At 44.0% G+C, this 23337-nt stretch overlaps 1 protein-coding gene across 1 annotated transcript in view; it reads left to right on the top strand.

Moving 5' to 3' along the window:
* LOC119164009 (uncharacterized) overlaps positions 1–23337 on the top strand; it is a 160270-nt gene that overhangs the window by 39471 nt on the left and 97462 nt on the right. Inside the window, exon 2 of the mRNA XM_037416107.2 lies at positions 16482–16560. Coding sequence (XP_037272004.2) covers positions 16482–16560 — 79 coding nt within the window. The remainder of the gene's footprint in view (positions 1–16481; positions 16561–23337) is intronic.

Genomic DNA, 23337 nt, shown 5'->3' with positions numbered 1-23337 from the left:
CTACTACTACTACTACTACTACTACTACTACTACTACTATACAACTGCCATTGCCACCCACTACCACCCCGACTATATTTACTGCTACTGGTACTACAACTTATATTGATACTACTAGTGCTACCTTTACTACTGCTATAATTACTACTACTACTACTACTACTACTACTACTACTACTACTACTACTACTACTACTACTACTACTACTACTACTACTACTACAGTGCTCCCTGCTGAAGACGATCACGACGAACACTACAGAGAGTAGACCAATATCGGTGTCACAGGGACACTTTTGAAAGGCCATCAAGTCAACCGCCTCAAAACGCCGCATCTCATCGACTCGATAGAGTTTTTGCGCTGCTACACAGAAGTTTTCAACGGCTGTTGGTTAAGGTATATCTCGCCAAAATTGGGTGGCACTGCAAATCTCTATTTTCATTTTTATGTTACCAGAAAGCAAGTAATGCAAATGCATTCAAAAGCACACTTGCGTCTGTTATTTTTCTAAAAACATTTCAATAAAGTGTTTCTACATACTTAATAATGCATGTTTGCTTTTTAGGCGGTTAGGCAGCGAAACTATGGCAATGTTCTACTGCATGAGCTGTAGGTGCCAGTTTGTTGTTGTGTTTGTGCAGTGATTTGTGTTTGCACGTTCATAGGAGGCCACTGCGACTTGCTTTGCAAGCTTGTGGCGTCGTGAGCAACCACGGAACAAATTTAGAGATGAGAAGGCTCAAATTGTTTTTCACATGGATGCGACCATGCAGCTTGATGCTGGCATTGAAGCGGCGAAGGAGGAAGCCGACGCCATTGAAGAAGAGCTGCTGCTCCTAAACAATTTGATGAATACCATGAACGCGGTGGCCGAACGCGGCGTTGACAAAGGTGGACTTTCTCAAGCCAGACGCGTCCGTTCGATGAGACCATGTAGTTTCACACAATACAACTTTATGAATGAGACCGTTCAAAAGAGCGTTCCGCGTACAAGGCGGTCCTCTCACAAGTATATGAGGAACGCTGTTTCTTGCTTACCCCAGAGCAGGCGCAGTGGCACCGCTTTTTCTTTTTTGGTGGCGACGCGACATCCATTTAGCACAAAACACTAAATCAGTAGCTACACCGAAAAAAGAAATGCGTCCCAGATCGCGTCCCAGAAGGCAATAACGAGCACGGTGAACCAGCATGTTGCTGTTGTGAGCTGTTCCTACATTCAAAATGGCACAAGTACTCTATTAGATAATTTATAACGCCCACGCATGCTACTTTTAAAGCATAATGTTGTATAGCGTCTCGAATTGTGCTGATTGTAACACGAAGAAACAAAGAAGGTTGGTTGAAACAAAAAAGTAACAGCACTGGAACAGAGCGGAGACGAGAAGACACAGACACGGCGCCGTGTTTGTGCGCCCTGTTTGTGTCTTCTCGCCTTCGTCGTATTCCAGTGCTGTTGCTTCTTTCTTTGTCAGCAGAATGGTTCAACTTTGCTTTTTCTTATCGGGAATTCGAGCCCACTGGGAACGAGAGTGCACGTTTGCGCTGTTTCCGCTTCCGTCGCTCAATAGCCGTTGAAGTTTCAACGGGCGTGTGTTGACTCGACAAGACGATTGACTCGATGGCCTTCGAAATCGCCCGCGTGGCAGCGCGTCCTTGTCAGTTGAGTCAATAGACAGTCGGCTCAATGGTCTTCGAAGCGGCCGTGTGACACCAGTGCCTGTTAAACTGACCTATTTACTTTGCTAGTAGCTACTGCAGTGCAACATCGTGGTGTAGTTTATGCGCATTACGCTATAGATGCCTGACGTCCAGGGTTAGTTGATCTTGCAAACGATGACTTCAAAAGCTGCAGTGCGGTTCCTGAATTGGATAATATCCGCCTAGAATGGGGTCTTTTATTTTTTATGTATGAAATCGCTCTCCGCTGAGCAATGATCTCCACGGCATGGCGGAAGTACGGCAAGTACGGGTGGCAGAGATGGTAACATTCGCCGACAGTATTCGCGCACTTATAGCATGCAGATGATCTTTCTCTGAATAGCCCATCTGCATAATCTTGATGGTGGGTTTGCCATGTTGGCACCGTCCGTATTGAAGGCAGAGCCCCATGATATAACGGGTCTTAATCCGGTCGCGCGCAAGCTGATGCAGGTTGCGTGAAAGGCCATACAGCACGTGCAGCAGATAATATGGGTCATGGTGATTTGGTTCGATCGCCCATTGTGAGCTTACTCTGCGATATTCACAGTGAAAGCTGTATATGGCTAGGTTAAACCAAAAAAGGCATTCACCATGAAAAATGCTAAACGTACCCATTTGCTTCTTCGTCATTGGCATCGTTCTCTACGTCACACCCAAGCGCGCGCGTCATTCAAAGCGCCGTCAGTGACGCCGTTCATTCCTTCGCAGTGGTGCCGCTGAGCCCACGAGCCTAGCAGTTTCTCCGGAGTGCCTTTGAAGGGGCAAAAATTTTAGAAGATCAGCGGCATAACTGCCTCTGTCAGTGGTTGTCACGTCAACAACGCTAAACAGGGATGACAGGCATGAAAAGATGGGGAAAAAAACGTACGAGAAAAGAAAAAGAGAGAGAATCGGCAAGTAGGTAATTCAATTCGGCCGCGCCATGTCCACATGTGGACGCGTGCACGCGTGCGCGTCACGTCTCGGTTAAGGAAAGCCGTCAAGCAGGTTGACAGGTGAAGGAGGTATAACAAACATCCCGGGACGGGCTCACGGGGACGTGAAGAGTTTGGCGTCGCAAGAAGGTTCGACTTACGAAGGCCTGAATGGCACACAGCTTAGAGCGCCTCCATTTGATTCGTGAGAGCATTCATATTTGCTGGGCCGATGCAGCGGGAAAAGCACAAGCAGCAACAGTGCGACGAGGATCCGAAGCCTTCCGAGCCGAGTGCAAACGACAACGGCGAGCTGAAAAAATGGTTTTACGGGCTGAGTAGTGGCACCATAGTAGAAACGCGCTCGCCCGCTTCTGGTGAGTGAGTCTCGAGTGGGAATTTGGCTTCGGCTGCGATGTCTGCAACCATCGCGCATTTCACCGTCGCTGGTTAACCATCTGTACGAAGTACTTAGACGGTAACTTTTTTACCCATTTCTCTTCTGGATTTTCTTTCGAGAAGTATTCCGACGGGCACTTAACCATAGTGTCACTTGCCACCAACTTAAGTGCACTTCAGATTGACATGCCGATGCTAAAGAGACGCTGAAGGGTAAAAGGCTTGTTCGTTCATTTGTAAATTACGAATTCTCAATACCAAAAACACCATTCCTGCCGCGAGAGGACTCTTGGAAAGTGAGAAAGCGCATGAAAACAAAATATATCGGTGATGACGCCACCTTGAAATTCCTGCACCAAAAGCAGTGACTTGATAGATTTTCAATGTCTCTATTACGTTGTATACGTACTTGCTAATCAGTAAAGATTATGTACGTCTACTGCATCGCTATGATGCCATAGCCATAACGTTCCGAGTTTCAGGAAACTTCACTGAGCTGTAATGTCACCAAAGTACAAAAATAATGATTGCGGGAAGATTCTTGCACGGAACTTGAATTTGAACTTTTCCTCTTCAATAATTGGCAAAATTACTGACATTAGGGTTCTCAAGAGTACCATTTCTCAACCTAAATCAGTAAATCAGTTGGTTGTTTTGCTTTAGTGTCAATTTAATATTTCCTCCTCCCTGCACATCGCGGATGACCTGCGAAATGAGCACTGCTTCCTACACACTGACCTCCACCACATCTATATACCACACCAGCCCGTTCAGCATTTGAGCCAGCAGAGTTTCGTGCCATAATCGATTCTTGGACGACATTTCGCTTGTTGTCTCGGAGGTCACATTTTTTTCCAGTTCGTTTGTGATGCTTTACTTTGAGGGTATATTTATTTTGCAGTAAACAGGTAATCAATTCGCTCGCTTTGGATGTCAACAGGTGTTCGCGATGTGGGTGAAGGCAACAGTGTATGCTTCTTCAAGTAAAACTTTTTATTTGACCGAAATTGTGGCCGCGTAACGGAAACTCAAGTTATAGCGAGCAATGCGCGCTCTACACTGATATCGGCGCACAGAGCGCAGAGATAAACTGATCTGCAGTGAGGCGCGTCGCCATTTGTACATGCATAAACTACCCCCCGTTAGGAATGATGTTCTGTACTACGTCAAAGAATTCTTGTAGAGGCATGAACATTGCTTATTTTGGGAATGTTTCCCTGCAAACGCTGCCGAAATTCCTAGCCTATTTCTCTGCACAACAGTACTAGTTTCTGCCCCCATTTATGTACACACATATTATCATTACAAGTGTCTCACGTACTGGCGACTTTTGAAATCATGACAAGCCGCTGCACTGTTGCAAAAGAAAAGCGTGACTTTATTAATTTACACACTGTTAGAACACTGCGCATTGCAGTCTTCAAGACTAACACCAATAGCAACTAGACATCGCTCCGCGTAAATATCACAAACGAATCCGAAGGGCTCTGCTTGCGTGGTGAATGCACCAGAACCGATTACAGCAGATCAAGGCGCACTGTGACCGCTGATTATCGGTCGTCATAGGAGAATTAAACTAGTCCTGAAATTCTCTGCACGACGATTCCCTTTTTTTTCCTTAGGTCCGTAGTGACAGGAGAAAATTCCCCAAAAAGGGAAAATTTCCTGCATGGGACATCATGCCCCTTGGTATCCTCTTCAACCGCGGCTTTGCCCTCTCGTCGAGCGTCACTCCCAATCTTGTGTGGCACACGTCATCGCCGACGCGCTGCTCGAAACACCGTCTTTCTCCGGTTGCCGCGACACCGTCCCCTCCGTCGTCTCCGTAAACTGCGTGCTTGTTGGCGAACTGCTGCTGCCATGCCTGCGCGTGCATGTACGAATCGTGCTGGTATCAACCCGGCGTTACGAGCAGCAGTAGCTGATTCCCAAGTGCGCGAACGCACGCGGGTAACACGAAGAACAACAACAAGCAGCGCGGACCGCTGCTGGCAGATTAACCAGAAGTCACGAGCTCTTGCTCGACCAACCACAACATATTCGTACTGCGCGTCACGTGGAGCCCAGACAAGCCCGTGGGCAGGATGAGGGATTGTTTTATAAAATTTGTGGCACGTATATGACCAATTCGTGCAAGTATTGTAGTAATAGGGCCACACTAGCGCATATTCTCTTGGAGTGTATGCAGCACTCATTGGCAAAGCGAGAGACGCAGCCTCCAATGAGAACCTGCGGGAGCGTTGGTGGATCGCGCTGCTCAGCTCAGAACTAGATTATCAACTCTGGGTCATCCAGCAGGCCATATAAGCTGCTGAAAGACATGGTCTCTCAGCCAGCTCCTCGGCGGGAACTCCGCCGGGTAACCTGCAGGAAGTGAATAAAGTTATTCAGTCACTTTGTGGCGCACCGGCGGCTCGCAACGCTCTCACGTGTAGAGACGTTGATCGCGAAGACAGTCTGCACACGATGCGCATGTTTACATGAAATGTTTGAAAAAATATCGGAGGTGGCTTAAGGGCCCTTTAACAATGTTCGATGTTATTGCCGTATGCTTTCTTTCGCAAGACGACGTACATGCGGCATCAATTCCCTTTGTGCTTCTAGGAAAGAGAACATGAATATATTTTATTAAACAGCTGCTGACGCCAATAAAGTAAGGTATAGTTTAAAACTGAAAGTAAGCAGGCTTCAACCTACAAACTTTTACAGAGAGACAGTGGTACCTAACAGGCAGCGCCTTACACTTGCGTCGCAGTTATGAGGAACATTCTGCGTAGTTGTACACAAATGTGATGTATAGCCTTCCGGCCAAATCAAATGACTCGTGAGCCTGTTGGAGGACAACTGTTATTCTGCAGTAGCCCACCTGTATCTCTAATTATACAGATTAGGAAACGAAACAGTTCCGATTGAATTTTGTGGTTTTAGGAGCCAGAATTATGATACGGTCACAAGGCATGTCGGCTGTAATCGGAGGAGTTTTCAACTACCGCTGGACTCAATACAAAATCTGCATGTAAGGCGTCTCAATGCGCTCTTCCGACTATGGCACACTGAAACACAAAAAAAATTAAGGCATGCTTCGTGAAGCCTGATGGAAATGCTGACCTGAGATGCCTTATTTGTTTTAACTTCTTTCTTTCTTTCTTTCTTTATTCATTTCTGTCTTTCTTTATTTCTGTTATTTTCTTACGTATATATTCTTCTCACTTTAAGTTCCCTTCTCCCACTTTTTTCTTCCTTGCTGCCTGTTTTTTGTATTTTTATACATGGTTTCGCCTACGTTACACCAATAGACGAGAGAATACAACAGCCAGGGCTCTTGAACTGCTATGCACTTATGTCATGACCAAGGCGCTCGAAGAACAAGAGGACTGCTCCTCGGCGCGAGCGTGCGCTTAGTATGCTATGGATGACTGATATTTCCATGCGTTATGCCAAGCAAAGACGGCATACGACAGCATACGACATCGTAAAAAAAATCCTAAAGGAGCCTTTATGCATTTGCCTGAGACTACTCGAATGAGAAAGCCAGCTTCTTTTTTTCCCCCTTTCTAGTCGTCATATTCACCCACCCAATCCTCTGGAGACACTTTGAATCTAACGTGGTTTTCTGCTGCTAGAGGCATTGACAAAGGGACATTTAGCACTGCCTTTATTATCCACCTAGCCTACATTTTCCAAGTGACGAGACCCACCGCGGTGGTCTAGTGGCTAAGGTACTCGGCTGCTGACCCGCAGGTTACGGGATTGAATCTCGCCTGCGGCGGCTGCATTTCCGATGGAGGCGGAAATAATGTAGGCCCGTGTGCTCAGATTTGGGTGCGCGTTAAAGACCTCCAGGTGGTCGAAACTTCCGGAGCCCCCTACTATGGCATCTCGCATAATCATATGGTTATTTTAAGACGTTAAACCCCAAATATCAATCAATCCGAGCAACGGTCTCATGCGGTGAAGCCATGATGTGACGCCACGTCATAATGACGTTATGAGTCGAAAACATTACTGACCTTTGACGAAATTGACATGACGTCATCACGTGATCATTATTTTGCATCCTTCGTTTCAACGCCGATGTCGCCGAAAGTTCATTTTCTCGTTTGATGAAGCCGCCTAACGGTTTTTGAGTTGTAAGTCATACTTTCAAGGAAGCCTCAACCAGACACACTGCAGAAATGCAAATGCTTGTACTGGAACGACTTTTGCCGGCCTACTCGGTTCAAGAAAATCGGTGGAAATTACGAAGGCATCCCGTGGCACTTCCTCGACGCTACTTCGACGGCCGCTGTCGTTTTGCTGCTGGCTGATACATTAGACACAATGGGTAACACTAGACGGTTAACCGCTCAGCTAGTTGTTCTATAGGAACAGGAAATCGACTTGAGAAATAAATAGCAGAACGTTAAGTACGGTCACGTACAGAAGCAGAAGATTGAACGAGCTAAAGATGGGTACAAATATAAAATTCATTGGTTGTAGCGTGAACGTTGATTGACCGTAATTAGGGCGGTGAATTCAAGACTGTTTCCTTGGATATGGACAGAGAAACGCAAGAAGCACCACTGTGCAGGACGGCTGACATTGATTTATGACCGCCTATCCCATATCTTTTTCCAAACCGGCGGACAACAAAGACCACTGCGGAACAATTTCCGGGTTTCGCCCGTTGTAGACGGCTGCATGTAAAGAGAAATCTGAGATACAGTGCTGCCGGTCACGCATTGTTAGCGTGATGTACGCAGCATTTGTTATGTAGAATTCATTGACTGATTACTACTGAGAGAAACAAAAATCCCACTGTTGTATTCCCTAATTAAACTCGGCAGATCCGGGAGAGGCCATTTTTCTTTATTTCCAACCTATATTTGAGAGGTCATGTTTTTACAGTTGGTATATGATTATTGAACTTCAAGTAATTCTATGCACAGAAAACACACACAATCAGAAGCAGGAATGAAGTGATGGCCAATAGACACTCGTGGTATAAAAGAAAGCATTTTTGAGAGGCTTTAAAAGTCGTGAACTCAGTTTTAAGTGGGTTTAAATTAAGTTTTTCACAACCTGTCACCTTAAGCCCGTCACATTCTTGCCATTCTCCATACTGCAACTGGCTGTTGATGTCTGATGCAGCGAAGTTTCTCAGCTCCCTTTTGCGACCGTGAAACATCGGCTTATTCTAGAAGCGTAAGGCCGTGTTGGCAGCAGTTAAGCTACAGTGAAAAAACGAAAAATTCGGCAGATCCCTCGTACCTGGTAATCGACGTTATGCGAAGCATGCGGAGGGAAGGTGACCATGTTGCAATTTTTGTTATCAAGCAACACGTCATAAAATGAAGCTAAATATATGTGCGAATTTCGCACGCACAGACATAAGAAGAGTTGCAGATGTTTATATAACCAGTTGTTTGCACTTGCGCAACGATGTGAACTGGAACATGCCTATTAGCAACAACAGAAGCTGATATGAAGCGCTGATGCTGGCGAAGATGCTGGCCCTGGACACTGCTGCATAAATCAACTTCAGCGCAGCGCACCTAACCAGAATTGACGTTAACCCGACGTGATTGCTGTATCAAACGAGTACATATGTAATACTTATAAAGTTGGGTAGGCAGCACTGCAAACACTATTGACGTTTCACGAATATTACCGTCCATTTGAAAGGTAGTTCAGAGACCTGGCGTAGCTCTGTGGTAGAATGCTTGACTACCACGCAGTACGCTTGGGTTCGATTCATGCTGGCACCCTAACATTCATTTGCATTCTTCGGGGGGTGAACGTTGCTTTTGTCAGGTTTTTATTAACGTTGAAATTTATTCTATGCCGCCGTTGGTTCTACGCTACCGATGTAGGGTATTGCTTACGCTCACGCGTTAAAATTGTCCATGTGTGTTCTCGTCGTTCCTAGGTAGACGCTAAGTGTCAATCACATGTGGCACAATCCCGCATAACAGCGGCACTTACCCGCCCGCTGGTATGTGCCACTGTCTGTAGGGAAGTGTTTGACGACGTACGCGACGGGATTTTGACATTATTCATGCCTTCACCAGCGCGTCATATTCGTCAAACCATCTTACCCTCCTTTGCTAATTTTGGTTCACGCCAAGTTAAGGGGGGACCACTAGAGCACCCAAACGCAAGCGGATAGATAGATAGATAGATAGATAGATAGATAGATAGATAGATAGATAGATAGATAGATAGATAGATAGATAGATAGATAGATAGATAGATAGATAGATAGATAGATAGATAGATAGATAGATAGATATGCTCAGAGTCACCGAAGTTCACTAAGAAATGCTTCGCATTTAAAACGAGCAGGGAAAAAGCTCACTAGCGCAAGCCGAGTGCAAGGGCGGAGAAGTAGCAGAGAACGTAGCTACGCACCTCTTTGATGAACCAATGCGCATGCGTCACATTTCGAGATCTCGCCAGCAGTTACGCAGAGCACCGGCCACTCACTCACGTGCTTCCTCTAATAGTGGACCATACTGTACATATCACTGCACCCTGGTGGCCGAAGCAGAGCGCAGCTTGGCTCTGTGCTCGATTAAAAGCGAATCTCATTCTCGGAGTTTGATTAGCAGAAACGTCTGCTGCACACTCTGCTGTCGATCGTTGCGGCGACGTCGTGCAGAAAAAAAAAAGGGTGGGTAATCTAGCCGCGGGCTCGACTCGAAATTGAAGTCTGCGCATGAACAATTACTTCGACAAAATATAACCGGCAAGAGCGACAGACGACGAGGAGAAATAGTGGTGGTTGCTCGCCATTCCTCGCACTTTTTTTTTATTTCAATGTTGCATCTTCGCATTTCCGCCTGAACGATTTCAGAACGGAATTCGCCGGCGTGATTGAAAACGCGTATACAATTGCTGAAAACAAAAAAAATAGAAGGAAAGGTAACGCTTCTCTTTCGCGAACAACACATTAGCGAAGGTGTGAATTATTTTCTCTTCAATGGAGACGCCATCGTGAAGATGCGCCGTAAACAAGTAGACGTTGCGACGCAAGCGCCATTTGCGTTCAACTCTGTTTCAGCACCCACTGTTATATCTGTCAGAAAAGTCTTACGGTATTCGTAGTTTTTGATGACGCCTACATTTGGCATAACATACACTCCCTAGGGTATACGATTCTGTATTTTCTAGCTCGACTTGTACATCCCTGGTTTTTTGCGGTGTTATAGAACTCGATACAATATCGAAACTTTGCCACATTCCTCCTAAATGTGTTTGTTTTAATATATTAAATCAGTGCACGGAAATATATTGTATTATAATTATCCATTTGTGAGATGTATTCCGTCGAAACTAGTTGTTAGCAACTCTTTTTGCTGCATTTAGGTTTGCTCTACACTTCATTTTTTTTAGTTCACATATTACTTCAAAAGCAAAATCGGACTCGCAGGCTCATCATTGTGTGTCCAGTGTAACGTCGTAGAAGACATCAATCACATCCTCCGTGTGTTCACAATATACGCATCTGGCAAACAGACTCTGAAGCTGGCCTTAAAGCTACAAAAGGATACAAACTTAGAGCTGACAGACATTCCAAGCCCTTGGCAGAATAGCTCTAATGTGAAAAACGTCACATATATATGTAGGCAGTAATTGAGTACATTTTGAAGCCTGGTTTCAGTTTACTTGGTGTCATTGCGTTATTGCGTGGTAACGACTTCTTAGTCCTTGTAAATTTCACTAGGAATGGCTATGCGCGTGCTTTAGCGTAAGGTGACCAGTTGCTGGAACAACACCGCCTAGACTATAGCTCGCCCCGCCGCGGTGGTCTAGTGGCTAAGGTACTGGAGCATTTTCGATGGAGGCTAAAATGCTGTAGGCCCATGTCCTCAGATTTCGGTGCAAGTTAAACCCCAGGTGGCCGAAAATTCTGGAGCCCTCCACTATGGCATCACTCATAATCATATGGCGGGCTTAGGACGTTAAACCCCACATATCAATCATCAATCAATCTAGATTATAGCTTAAGACCTCTTCAATTTTCTGCACTCGAACGACCGACGTCACAGTCCTGCTCAACACAGCCTGTTTTGCGGCACCGGTAGGTTTGCCCGTTTCACCTCGTCTTCTTCGAAGTACTTTCTGTCATTGTAGCAAAGCTGCACGAAGTGTACAGATTTTAATTTTTTACATCGAAAGCTGCTATGAGGTCACAAAAAGAGTGGATTCTGGTGCCATAGTTATCCGCCACAGCCGATGCTCATAATCACTATCACACGAAATGAAAAAAATAAATAAATAAAAACTACCGAAGACAAAATGGGAACCGAACCTTGGTCCTCTGCGTGGCATCCCTGCACTATGTCGCAGAGCTACGTCGGTGCTTGAAACTCCATTGCAAAGTGACCCTGTGAAGTAAGAACAAGGTGTTACACAATGCGAATTGCGTAACGAGTCGGTTGTTAAATGCTTGCTTACTTGTACCTATGTTATGGCTTGTACGCACTGCATGGTATTGACCATTAAAATAGCGGCTAACGAGAACGAGAAAAAGGAATTTCAAGTTTTTATGAAAAAAATATTATTTAGTCGTCTGGTGAGTATAAAATTGGACAATCATAAGAGGTACCTACGAGTAAAGTAGGTAAAAAACTATTATTGAAATGAATCAATAAATAGCAAATTCCAAAGAACTAGAAGCTTATTAGTAGAAACCTAACAGGCAAACCTTCTTGTGTCTCTAAGAATTTCGCAAACTGCTATGCAGAAGCTCCTGTTGCTGTGGCCCAAAGAAGAAGCCCCAAGGAAAATAATATTTTCAGATTTAAGAGTAATGCTTAATTTTCTGAATATAATTTGATTGATATGTGGGGTTTAACGTCCCAAAACCACTATATGATTATGAGAGACGCCGTAGTGGAGGGCTCCGGAAATTTAGACCACCTGGGGTTCTTTAACGTGCACCCAAATTTGAACACACGGGCCTGCAACATTTCCGCTTCCATCGGATATTCAGCCGCCACAGCCGGGATTTGAACCCGCGCCCTGCGGGTCAGCAGCCGAGTACCTTAGCCACTATACCACCGCGGCGGGGCAATTTTCTGAATATAGCTTCTGAATGTTTTTTGATGGCTTGTGAAACGTCCGCAAATAAGTAAAAAATAATCAATGTTTGCTGGCTCTTGGCAGTGAAAGCAAAGGGGAGATGGTACCTGACCAGACCTGTATAAATAAAATAAAAGGTGGAATCTGGCCTCGAAATTTGGCGAAACACGCTTCCAATTTGCGAGGGGCACCATCTATTATTCCAAGCAAAATAAAGATACCCGTATTGTAAACTCGTAATCTAATTTGCATGGAGTTTTCATGGAAGTAAAGAATATTTACGCACTCGGGTACAACGAACAATAAAGGACCATCTACCAACCCATTACAAAAGCCTCCAGCGTAATTATTCATCGTCGTCATTCACAGAATCAACAAGGGGCATATAGTGCCTTACAATTGTGTAGCGGGTGCCACGATTTTCCGAAGAACGATGAATTTCGTGGACGTTTCCCACTACACAAAAATTTTCTTTATTTAGGGTGTAGTGGGTACCAAGCATGTGTGTGGTAGCAGTTACGCCAAGAGTGTTTAGACAAGGCTTTAGAAAGGCTTCTCTTCCAGCTTTGGCTGTGACTGTGCTAGGTGTTCTGCGCAGGCCTAGTGCCCTTCGTTTGTGTGTGTTTTTGAACCTTGATTAGGCTGTGATTTTTTTGACGAGTAACTTGACGTGATATTGGCTTTGTGATAGTGATGTGTGTGCATGCTGAAGGGATCTGCTGTGGAAGTTCTTTCATGCGGGAGATTCTTTGAGTCAAACCTGGTCGTGTGATAAGGCCGCGATTGCCTTCGCGGTCATATCATGAACCGAACGTTTATGAGCATTCATTCACGAGGGATGGTGTCATCAAGGGTAAGCGGCTGTGAGCAATTCTAAGGAATAATTTCTCTCCAATGGCAGATTCGAAAGTAGCTGGGCAAACATAAGTAACGGTCGCAGACAGCCCATGCATATGTGCATGGTTTTGCTTAACGTAGATAATTACGTGGCCTTAATTCTTGGACGATAGTACTTTATAGATTTGATAATAGCACTATGAAATGACTCGCTGAACCATTCTTGAGTAAACTCGTATAAAAATATCAAATCAATGTCATTAACTGCACAGAACAGCTGTCAGGTGAGTTTACAGATATTTTCACTGTTGTGAAGCCGCAGGAAAGTGTGTATTGGTAATTTTGAGGATATAATTTTTATACTGATATTTTGTTTATTAGGTTTCATTCAATATATAGATGTTAGTTTCACTTCTATACAAGAGACTTTGTCACAACGTTGAGCCACTGCGATGAGACTATCGGAAGAATACTCGAAGTTAAAAGTGACAGAGTTCAACTGGGATAGGCTTGTTACCATAATTTTGCCCAACTGTCCAGCTTATTCAATGAGAACTCCTGCTCACAGCGAGTATTCAACGTCCAAGGGAGCAATGATGGATAGCGTATATGTCACCTTTGAAAACTCGATTCATGCACATCATGTGACACCGCTTTTGTTCTGGAAAGTAGAGACATGGAAGCAGAGGATATGCGAATGATCGAAAACATTTCCAGAGGTGGCTCGAAATTACATAGGCCTTCTTTCATTCCCATACTAACTATAAAACATGCTCTTGAAAATCTCACACGTGGAAGTTTTTGGGAATACTTCATTTTTTGCTCAGACGAATGCAGTATTGTTCCTTCAAAGGCAATGTCTATGCTCTAAGATTCCCTGAGCATTGAGACACGTTCCAGTGGACACCCATTGAAACTGTGACGCACTTGATAGTGAATTCACTATTAGGAGAGAGAATTAATCTAATGGAAGCTGGAGAGGTTTTTAAAACCAGGCAAACCTCTCCAGCTTCCATTAAAACATTTCTCTCGTGATAGCGAATGAAGCGAACACACTGTTGAACAATTTTCGCAAAGTGAAAAATAGTGCCCAATGCTTCAGGGGAGAAGCTCCCAAAGGCATGGGTCTGTCTATCCCTTTTATGTATGTATGTATGTATGTATGTATGTATGTATGTATGTATGTATGTATGTATGTATGTATGTATGTATGTATGTATGTATGTATGTATGTATGTATGTATGTATGTATGTATGTATGTATGCATGTATGTATGTATGTATTGATTGATTGATATGTGGGGTTTAACGTCCCAAAACCACTCTATGATTATGAGAGACGCCGTAGTGGAGGGCTCCGGAAATTTAGACCACCTGGGGTTCTTTAACGTGCACCCAAATCTGAGTACACGGGCCTACATGTATGTATGTATGTATGTATGTATGTATGTATGTATGTATGTATGTATGTATGTATGTATGTATGTATGTATGTATGTATGTATGTATGTATGTATGTATGTATGTATGTATGTATGTATGTATGTATGTATGTATGTACCTGACCGCCTATAGTTTCACCTTTGCCAGCTGCCCTTCGTCCTTGCAAACATCCCACTACGCCCGATCACCGATCGACTACTCGACCGACCATGAAGCAAATACTGTTAAGAAGTAGCCTATATGAAATGCAAGATGGCTGTGTACTTGTATCCAGGTGTGCGTTAAATAACCATAGATTATCTCGTAGTGTCTATTCCTTGTTTGTACGTGACCACCTATAGTTCTACCTTTGCAAACTGCCCACTACTTCGTCCTTGCAAACATTCCACTATGCCCAATCACCGATTCACCACTTCACTGACCATAAAGTCGTTATAATGAAGGGAAAATGAAAGCAAAGTATAACTGCCACTTATGTATTGTAGAATTTCTTGTATATATATACACAGTATTTCTATATATAACCCTCCAGCACTCCACCCCACTCATCATCATTCACTCTGGGGATATTCTGTGATCTTTTCTGTAGATTTTTTTTTTTAAATTGAAACAAATGAAAGCAAGCCATGACACATAATTATACATGGGCACGAAAAAATCAACCAGCTTCGCTTCGTAAAAGGTGGTGGCGTTGCTTTCGCCAGGCTAAGGCGTTTCCATGTTTTGCAAATATATGCGTTCTCACTACTCTGTATTAAACACTCTTTGTTAAACTTCGAGGTAGTTGCATAGTCTTATTTCATCTTGATCATACTGCTCTTATACAACGGTTTACAAAGAAGCCTTCAATTAGGTTTATCTGATATGTTGCGTCAATGCTATTTATTAAACAATCTTTGTTAAGCTTTGAGCTGAAGATACAGTCCCGACCTTCAATAACCACCACGGATCCAGCGACGGTGGTTGGTTCATGATAATGTACGTGCCATTTGGAGGGCTAACTAATGCCGTTTTCCTGCTCAGCGGAACTAGTTTGTAGATAGATAAATGGGTTAATAGCTTTATTATGGTCCTGCTGTGCGCACAATTAGCGCGCAGCGGGGCGCTCTCACGTCGGGACAAAGATCAAGCCCTGTGCGGCGTCACGGGCCCGATGGACAGCCCACAGCTGTGGATGTACCCAATTTCTGTGGCACGTACGCATTTATGATGACAGACTTCTGATAGGCCACACATATTGCTATGGCGCATACCCGCTTGTTTGGCTGTCACCTTCACTTTTAGTCGACTATTGGTGGGTAGTGGCATTTCCCAATTTCTATGGCGCAAACACTTTCATGATGCCCACAAGCTTTACAAAAGCTGCTGGACATGAAATGCTCCACCAAGAATACCTTCGCTGATAAAATAAGTGGACAGAGCTAGAACAGGTGGGCGAGTTGCTGCAGTAACGGTTTGAATAAACAACGAACCTATCAGTGCTTTTTTTGTCGTTGTTCTGTTTCCCTTTTTTGTTAATAATTATATGTAAACTGAAAAATGAGTGCGCCGTGTATTGTAAACATCCAACCCGTTGTGATAGAAATTTACAAAGCTAGTTTTAGCGAAAAATTATATGTTATTATAGCAGGCTGAAGAAAGTGCTTTCCTAAAGGTATCTTTTACTTTATTTCGGTAAAAAAAAAACAACCAAAAATGGACATAGAGTAAAACTATACGAAGTGTTATTACAAACTACGAAAAAATCATGGGCACTTGTTTAATCATGGGAACTTGTTTATTTATATAATTCCCACTTCTAGTCCACATATTCTACAACTGACCTCGTGGGAAACAAGAAGTCATCGTAATACTATGTCTCTTTTTCAATCAATGTGATTCCGTTTGAGGACTGAGCATGGAAAAGCTTTGGCTGTATGGTCAACAGGTAGTACTTGTGGAAACGTCTAGGGGAAATATTCGGCCCTTCAGCCATGGCTAGCGACATTAGTCCAACCTGCTTGGTCTTATTAAGCCTTCCTAAATTTTCCTCTCTGTCAAACATCTATAGCGTTGGTGTGCCCAGAGACGCTGTTCACTGTCGGCTCTCAATGCTCGTGTATCAATCTTCTCGTTTGCAGTTGATGGTGCTGCAGGAATTCTGCGAGTCATCACGGCGGTATTGCCCCCCAGGGGAGAAGGGCAACGCGGGACATCCAGGTTAGTCCTAATTCACTCGTTACACTGCGAGCGCTTCTCTGACGCTTGTTGCTTTGGTCCCAACGGGGATAAGACGCGCGAGTCCAGGTATCCTGCATACCATGAAAAGATGTGATTGGAAAGCCTAGACCTCGGGCGTATTTTCTTTTAAAGGAGCAAGATATTGATTAGGAGCGCTAGCTTGGAGTTCATAAATTCGAGCTTTGCTTCGTTGGGAAGATGAACAGTGGCGCCCGATATGAGGTGCATTATGCTGCCCGTAGTCAAAGTGGCCCCAAAACTGTACGCCGACATTGACATAAATAAACAATCACTGACGCCAACACTGTTTTATCGATTACTATTTACAAAACTGATGCCACCTTCGCCGGTGTTACAGTATTGGTTTGGGTGCCCCTTCAGTTATGCCCACCATGCCGTACCTCATATTGAGTAGCATGAAGTACAACTACACTTGACTGAAAAAAAGAAGTGTAAATTTATGGGATAACGTTTTCCTACGTTAGACACAGTATTAATAAGAATTAACGCACAAGGATGCCAAGGGCCTCGTTTTGGCATATTCGACGCTATCAGATAGTATACCTGATACCTGACGCTATCAGGTCGTACAGGTAGTATACCTGACGCTATCAGGTCATACACGCGGGCCATCTTCCTTGTTGCTCAAGGTACCAAGTTAGTCTTGTGCATATGAGTCTTTCCATCAACTTAGATGCGCATGACATTAGCGATACCAGACGATATGACGTGAGGCTCGCAAGATCTTTTCCAGGCTTCAGCACTGGCACTACCCATGCTGTCTTCCACACAAATGGAATCTCTCCTGTGCTCCAGACATGATTAAATATATCCAAAAGGGCGCGCCTTCGATCATATGGCAGGCTTGTCAGCATCTGATTGCTGATCATATCGGGATTGACAGCACAGCATCTTTTTAATTTCCTAAGTGCCATATCCAGTTCTCGATATGTGAATGACATATCCAATGAATGGGATATTTAAGGTAGCAGAGGTATCGCCACTCCTGCTGATCTGCCTGCCGTGTATGCGTCTGCGAAATCTTCTACAAGGGCTTGCAAATCTTTACCTTGCTTCAAAGCGAGTGCTTCGAATGGTCTGCGAGAGCGGATCTTTCCAAAAAGACTATTTTTGACTCTCCATACTCTTGTCAAGTGTATAAACGGCGATAACTCTGAGGTCATCAATGTAATTTTCATAAAGGAGTTTCTCAAAACGTTCTGCAGCCTGTGCAGAATGTTGTAGACCTATCCACGCTATCCATAAATGCCTATCGGCCACAAAAGAAACGCCACCACACGACGTGCGTTAGAGATACTGTATTTGGTCGGCACTTAGAGGCCTCAAATTTAACGTAGTAATAAATTATATGTAGGTAACTACGGTGGCAAAAATGCGTGTAGCCTATGTGAGTTTTATATTGGACTCTGCTGCTCAACAATGGGACAGCTCCGCATATTGGAAGACGAGTGTATTGGCAATTATATGCCAAATTAACAACACAAATAAAGATATAGGTTACCCAAGCTTCGGTAGTTATTCACTACAACTCCCCTGCTCATGGTTTATCTACAGTCTACGGTAGTATGCGTTGGCAAGGAACTTTTATGCAAAGGCTGGTGTGTGTATTGTGTCAGCTGTAGCACCCATACTTAGCGACATTTTCTTCAGCCGCGTTGATGAAAAGTGTCAAAACGTTTAGCAGAGACTACCGAACACATCCTTTTGTATGTTGACGATTACCGTGTGCAAGGTTAACTATATCCAGAATGTCATTAATGCACTCAAAGTGTTTAAAGAGAATTCCTGTGGGCTGAAGTTCACTATAGAATTCGCACAAGACAAAACGTTACAGTTTGTGGACTTCAAGTTGTTATTCAGGCAGAACACGTGTGCTAACGGTACAGTCCACGAGCCAAAAAACGTTTGCTGAATTTTGCTTCCGCCGATTTGAAAGTAATAAAAAAACGCAATAGCATTTTCTTGTTTAAAATTGTCGTTGTTTCTTTCATGTGCCCGCGAGGTATTTTCCAGCTGTCAGGATCTGATAAATGGGCCTAGAGCAGCTGAATGCCCCACCCATATTTTGAACACTGCGGAAAACTCTTTTCGGTGATAAAACGAACCAAATAATTTCCCAAAAGGTTGGAAAGTGAACCAAACAAGCGTGCTGCTCTCCCGTATATTCACAGGTTGCCCCACGGCCTCAAGAACGTAGCAGCGACATTGTTGTTGTTGTTGTTGTTTTAACTGTTTTGCTGTGGAGAGGTTGAGGAGCCTATTGCCTCGGCTACTCCATATCACAGAATTCTGCAGCGAAAAATAAAATAATAATACAGAACGGTACCCAAAAATTAACAATACGGAAAAGGAAAAAAACACATAATAGCACACTGAAACCAGTTCAAATAACATGTCAATACACAGTTTTCTTCACGCAGTTCACACAGTCATAAACTACTTTCACGCACACCTTACTACTCTAATGCCAGTATATACATGACCACACTTTACATAATACTCATTTCTGGCTGTCAGTCATAGGCGCTTGTCCAGTCCGGTCTCCACTAAAAAGTCTGTCAGGAAGATTATTGCCTTTTTCTGAAGATGCATCTCAGGCCATGGTCCAAGTAGTTTCTTTATTGTGAGGGGCCGTCTGTCCAAACTTGCTAATTTGTTCTTTAATTTTTCTCTTTCTTTCGCGTATTTAATGCACTCCAAAAGAATATGGCGAACATTTTCTTCTGCATGACCACAATGGCATTCCGGTGAGTTGGATCGATGTATCTTGTGCAGGAAGCTGTTTGTGTATGCTACTTCCAATCTAAGTCGGTGGATCAATGTCTCTAGGTGTCGTGGAAGGTCTGTCGCTATGGAAAATTTTCTGTGTGGATCAACTTCATAAAGTACCGTTTCCTTTGATTTAGGGCTCTCAAACCACTTCTCCATCGAACAATGGTTAGCTCCTTGCGATATAAAATGTCGAATATCCGTCCCAGATATAGGGATTGTGCAATCCCGTCCTTCCTTCAATGCTTTCTTCGCGAGACTATCAGCATATTCATTTCCCTTTATTTCAATGTGGCTGGGTATCCATTGGAATACGATGTTGTGACCCTGCGATGAGGCATATTCCACAGTTTCTGCGATACATTGTGGTATTTCACCATTTCTGTAAGGTGATCTCACATTTCTGATTAGCTGAAGAGCAGGTTTGCTATCAGTGCATATCACCCATTTTCGTGGATCTGGATTCTCGCAGATAAGCTTAACTGCTTCAAAGATAGCCACCAATTCTGCTGTCGTCGATGAAGATTTGTGCGATAATTTGTACATCTTCTTTTCCTGAATTTCGGGTATAAAGACCGCACAGGCTGACGCTTCTTCTGTGCATGATCCATCTGTATATATCTTCGTTTTTTCATTAAGCATTACATGAAGCTGATGAAGTACCAACTGTGCCGGCACTAGAGGTGCCATGGCTCCTTTCTTTTCTATGCCGTCTATTTCACGGATAACGTTGAGAAGTGGAGGCGTCCAAGGTGGTTTTGAAGGTTTACATTGTTTAAATTCTGGTACTACTGCTTGAAATGAAGATATAGTATCCTGTAGTCTCGTTGCCGTTCTTTGTGTTAGTGCACCAGATAAAAAATGACTTTCATGTTGCGTGAAAATTCTAAATAAATTTCGAGATGTTTCTTTAGTTCGCAGTACTGCCAAAGGTGGCTCTCGAGCCTCCGCATACACTAAATCACTGGAAGTTGACCGTGGTAAACCCAGACATACCCTCAAGCTCCTTGCCAATAACAAGTGAAGTCTCCTTTCGGTGGAGGCTGGGAGTCCGTGCAGCAGGGGCAGTGAGTAAGTTACGATGGGGCGTATCCAGGCAACATGTAGGGCTAATAACGACTCTGTAGTACCACCCCATTTGGCCCCGCAGAGATGCCGGAGGATACGAATGGCCTGATTCACTTTTTGTTCCAGGGACTGGACATGAGGCGACCATGTTAGTCTCCGGTCTAAAATTACTCCCAAGAATTTATGAGTTTTAACCATTTTAATAGGCTGGTTTTGCAGAATAATCTGGAAATTTCCAGGTCTTTTTAATGTAAACGGAAGTATGGCTGTTTTGGCCAGACTCAGTGCCATACCTCTTTGTTTTAGAAAATGGTCTACATTATCCAATCCTTCTTGTAGAGTTTGTTGTATATCCAAAAACGATGGACCAGACGTCCATATACTTATATCATCAGCATATACTGAACATCTGATGTTGGGTGGAAGATTATACGGGAGCTGCGCCATGACTGCATTAAAGAGAGTAGGGCTTAGTACGCTGCCCTGTGGCACTCCTTGGTTGACGACATGCTCTGACGTTGGGCCCTCCTGCGTAACTACAAAAATTTTCCGCTGCTTCAGGAAGTCAGTGATCCAACGCAGTATCTTGCCCTTGAATCCCTGTAACGCCAGGCCTTCCAGAACGTGAACGTGACTCACTGTGTCGTATGCTCGGTGGACATCAAGGAATACAGCGACAGTGATGTTTCCTTGCGTTCGTTGGTTTTCCACATCTGTGACCAAATCCAGAATGCAGTCCATTCTGCATCTACCTCTTCTGAAGCCGGCTATGCTTTCTGGTAGTAGTTTTTTCATGTCTTGCCACCATAAAATTCGTTCATTGATCATTTTTTCCATCACTTTTGAAAAACAACTTGTCAAACTAACCGGCCTAAACGAGTCCAACTGCATAGGGCTCTTCCCTGGCTTTAGCAACGGTACTACTTTTGATATCTTCCAACTTTCCGGAACTTTTTCTTCTTGCCAAACTTTATTATAGATGTCCAACAGGTGTAATTTTCCTTTTTTGCACAAATTAGCAAGAGCAGCGTATGTAACTCCATCTGTTCCTGGTGAACTTGTTCGTTTTACTGAAGACAACACATATTGGAGCTCCTCTGGTGTGAAGCTGTCATCCAGATCTGATGAACTGATCGCAGAGGACTTTGTTACAACCGCCGAAGCTGATTCTGCTGAGGATTTATATTCGCTCGTTTGGGCGGTCTCTCCATTTCACAGTATAAGATCGCAAAATTCTTCGGCAATCACCCATTCGCTAACTCCTCGAGACAGCGCTAGAGCCTGTAGTGGTCTCGAGTGGACTACTGGCTGTCGGAGGGCGCGTACCATGTTCCACAGTTGAGTCGCCGAGGTAAATGGGGAAAGTGAGGCACATAAATCTTGCCACCTTTTGGTTGAAAGCTTCTGCAGTTGGTTACGCATTGTAGTGTGTACTTTCTGTGCAACCTTGAAATCTTCTAAATTACCTGACCTGCGATATCTTTTTTCAGATCGGCGTCGTATTGCCCGAAGCCTCTCATACTCAGCGTCTACACCCGAATACCCATCTGGAATGGGTACTGTACGAGTTGCTTTTGTTAGAAAATTTTTTTATCTTAGATGCATACGTTTCTGCGTCAGAACAGGGTTCAAGATTTTGTCTCTGTAGTTCTCGAAAGATTGCCCAGTTTGTAATTCTTGTTGTGTGGTTACTTCTTGTTTTCTTCAACTTTGGGTGATATATGAATACTGGCAAGTGGTCACTTCCTCTTGTGTCAGCGTCTGCAGTCCAGTCTGCTCCAGCCGCTAATTCAGAGGAGCACACAGTAATGTCTAGTACGCTGCAGTAGTTATGCCCCCGTAGAAACGTTGGAGAACCATCATTTAGTATAGTGTAACCATAATCTTCGCATATTTTTACTATAGCAGATCCCCTTACACTACAACGCTCACTACCCCACAATTCATGGTGCGCGTTAAAATCACCACATATAATTATGGGATCATGGTCAGATCTACACACTGCAGCCAACTCTGCGTATGAAACGTTTGCTTGAGGGTGCACGTAAACACTAACTACAGTTACAGCAACGTTACCAAACTTCACTTTGCATCTAACAAATTCCGGCGCATCTGTTTTTGAAGTAGCCACAAGTGTCGACGGAATATCGCGTCTCACACACAACATCACTCTGCTTTTTGCAGCAGGACGGTCTGCTTGGTACACCACATAATTGGACAAGCGAAAGTTAGTGGATACTCTTGTTTCGGAAATACACAAAATCGGAAACCCGTGCTGAGCGACGAATTTCCGAAAATCTCCACTCTTATTCTGCAAACCGTTGCAGTTCCACTGGAATATTGCACTTCTTTTGTACCAGTTAGATAGTCCGGTAGCCATGATTACTACAAGAGAAGATGCTCAACATCTAGCAGCAATTTCACTTCTGGTAAAGAACCTGCTTGTGGCAGGGATCGTAGAATTGCTTTGAGAGCCGCAAAGATTATTGGCAAAATGACTTGCTCGCTTCCGGCTGTCTCCGCCGAGATCGCATTTCTCGAAGAAGTTTTACTCAGCAAGCTGCTGTGATCCTTCCCTTGGGTAGTCAGTGGCTCCTTGGCTGTGTCTGGCTTGGTAGAAAGTTCCAATTCAGCATGTTCCTGGGCCCGGACTTCTTTTTAAACGCGATGTTTTGGTGCTGAGCGCTTCAATACTTCCGAGTAAGAGTCGTAGCGCCACTGTTTTGCACTTCTTTGTGCCGCAGGAACATCTTCGACTATATCTGCATTGGGTGCTGGACCTTTTTGTATCTTATGGTACCCTTTTACAATTCTCTCTCTTTGTGCCGCTGATGCCAAACGGTTTCGAGAGCAGCCTGAGAACGACGCCGGATGTGGTCCAGCACAGTTTGCACACTT

This window comes from Rhipicephalus microplus, chromosome 3 (genome assembly GCF_043290135.1).
Source record: "Rhipicephalus microplus isolate Deutch F79 chromosome 3, USDA_Rmic, whole genome shotgun sequence".
Classification (NCBI taxonomy): domain Eukaryota; kingdom Metazoa; phylum Arthropoda; class Arachnida; order Ixodida; family Ixodidae; genus Rhipicephalus; species Rhipicephalus microplus.
Note: the sequence above shows the minus strand (reverse complement) of the source record. Positions and strands in the feature narration are given on the sequence as shown.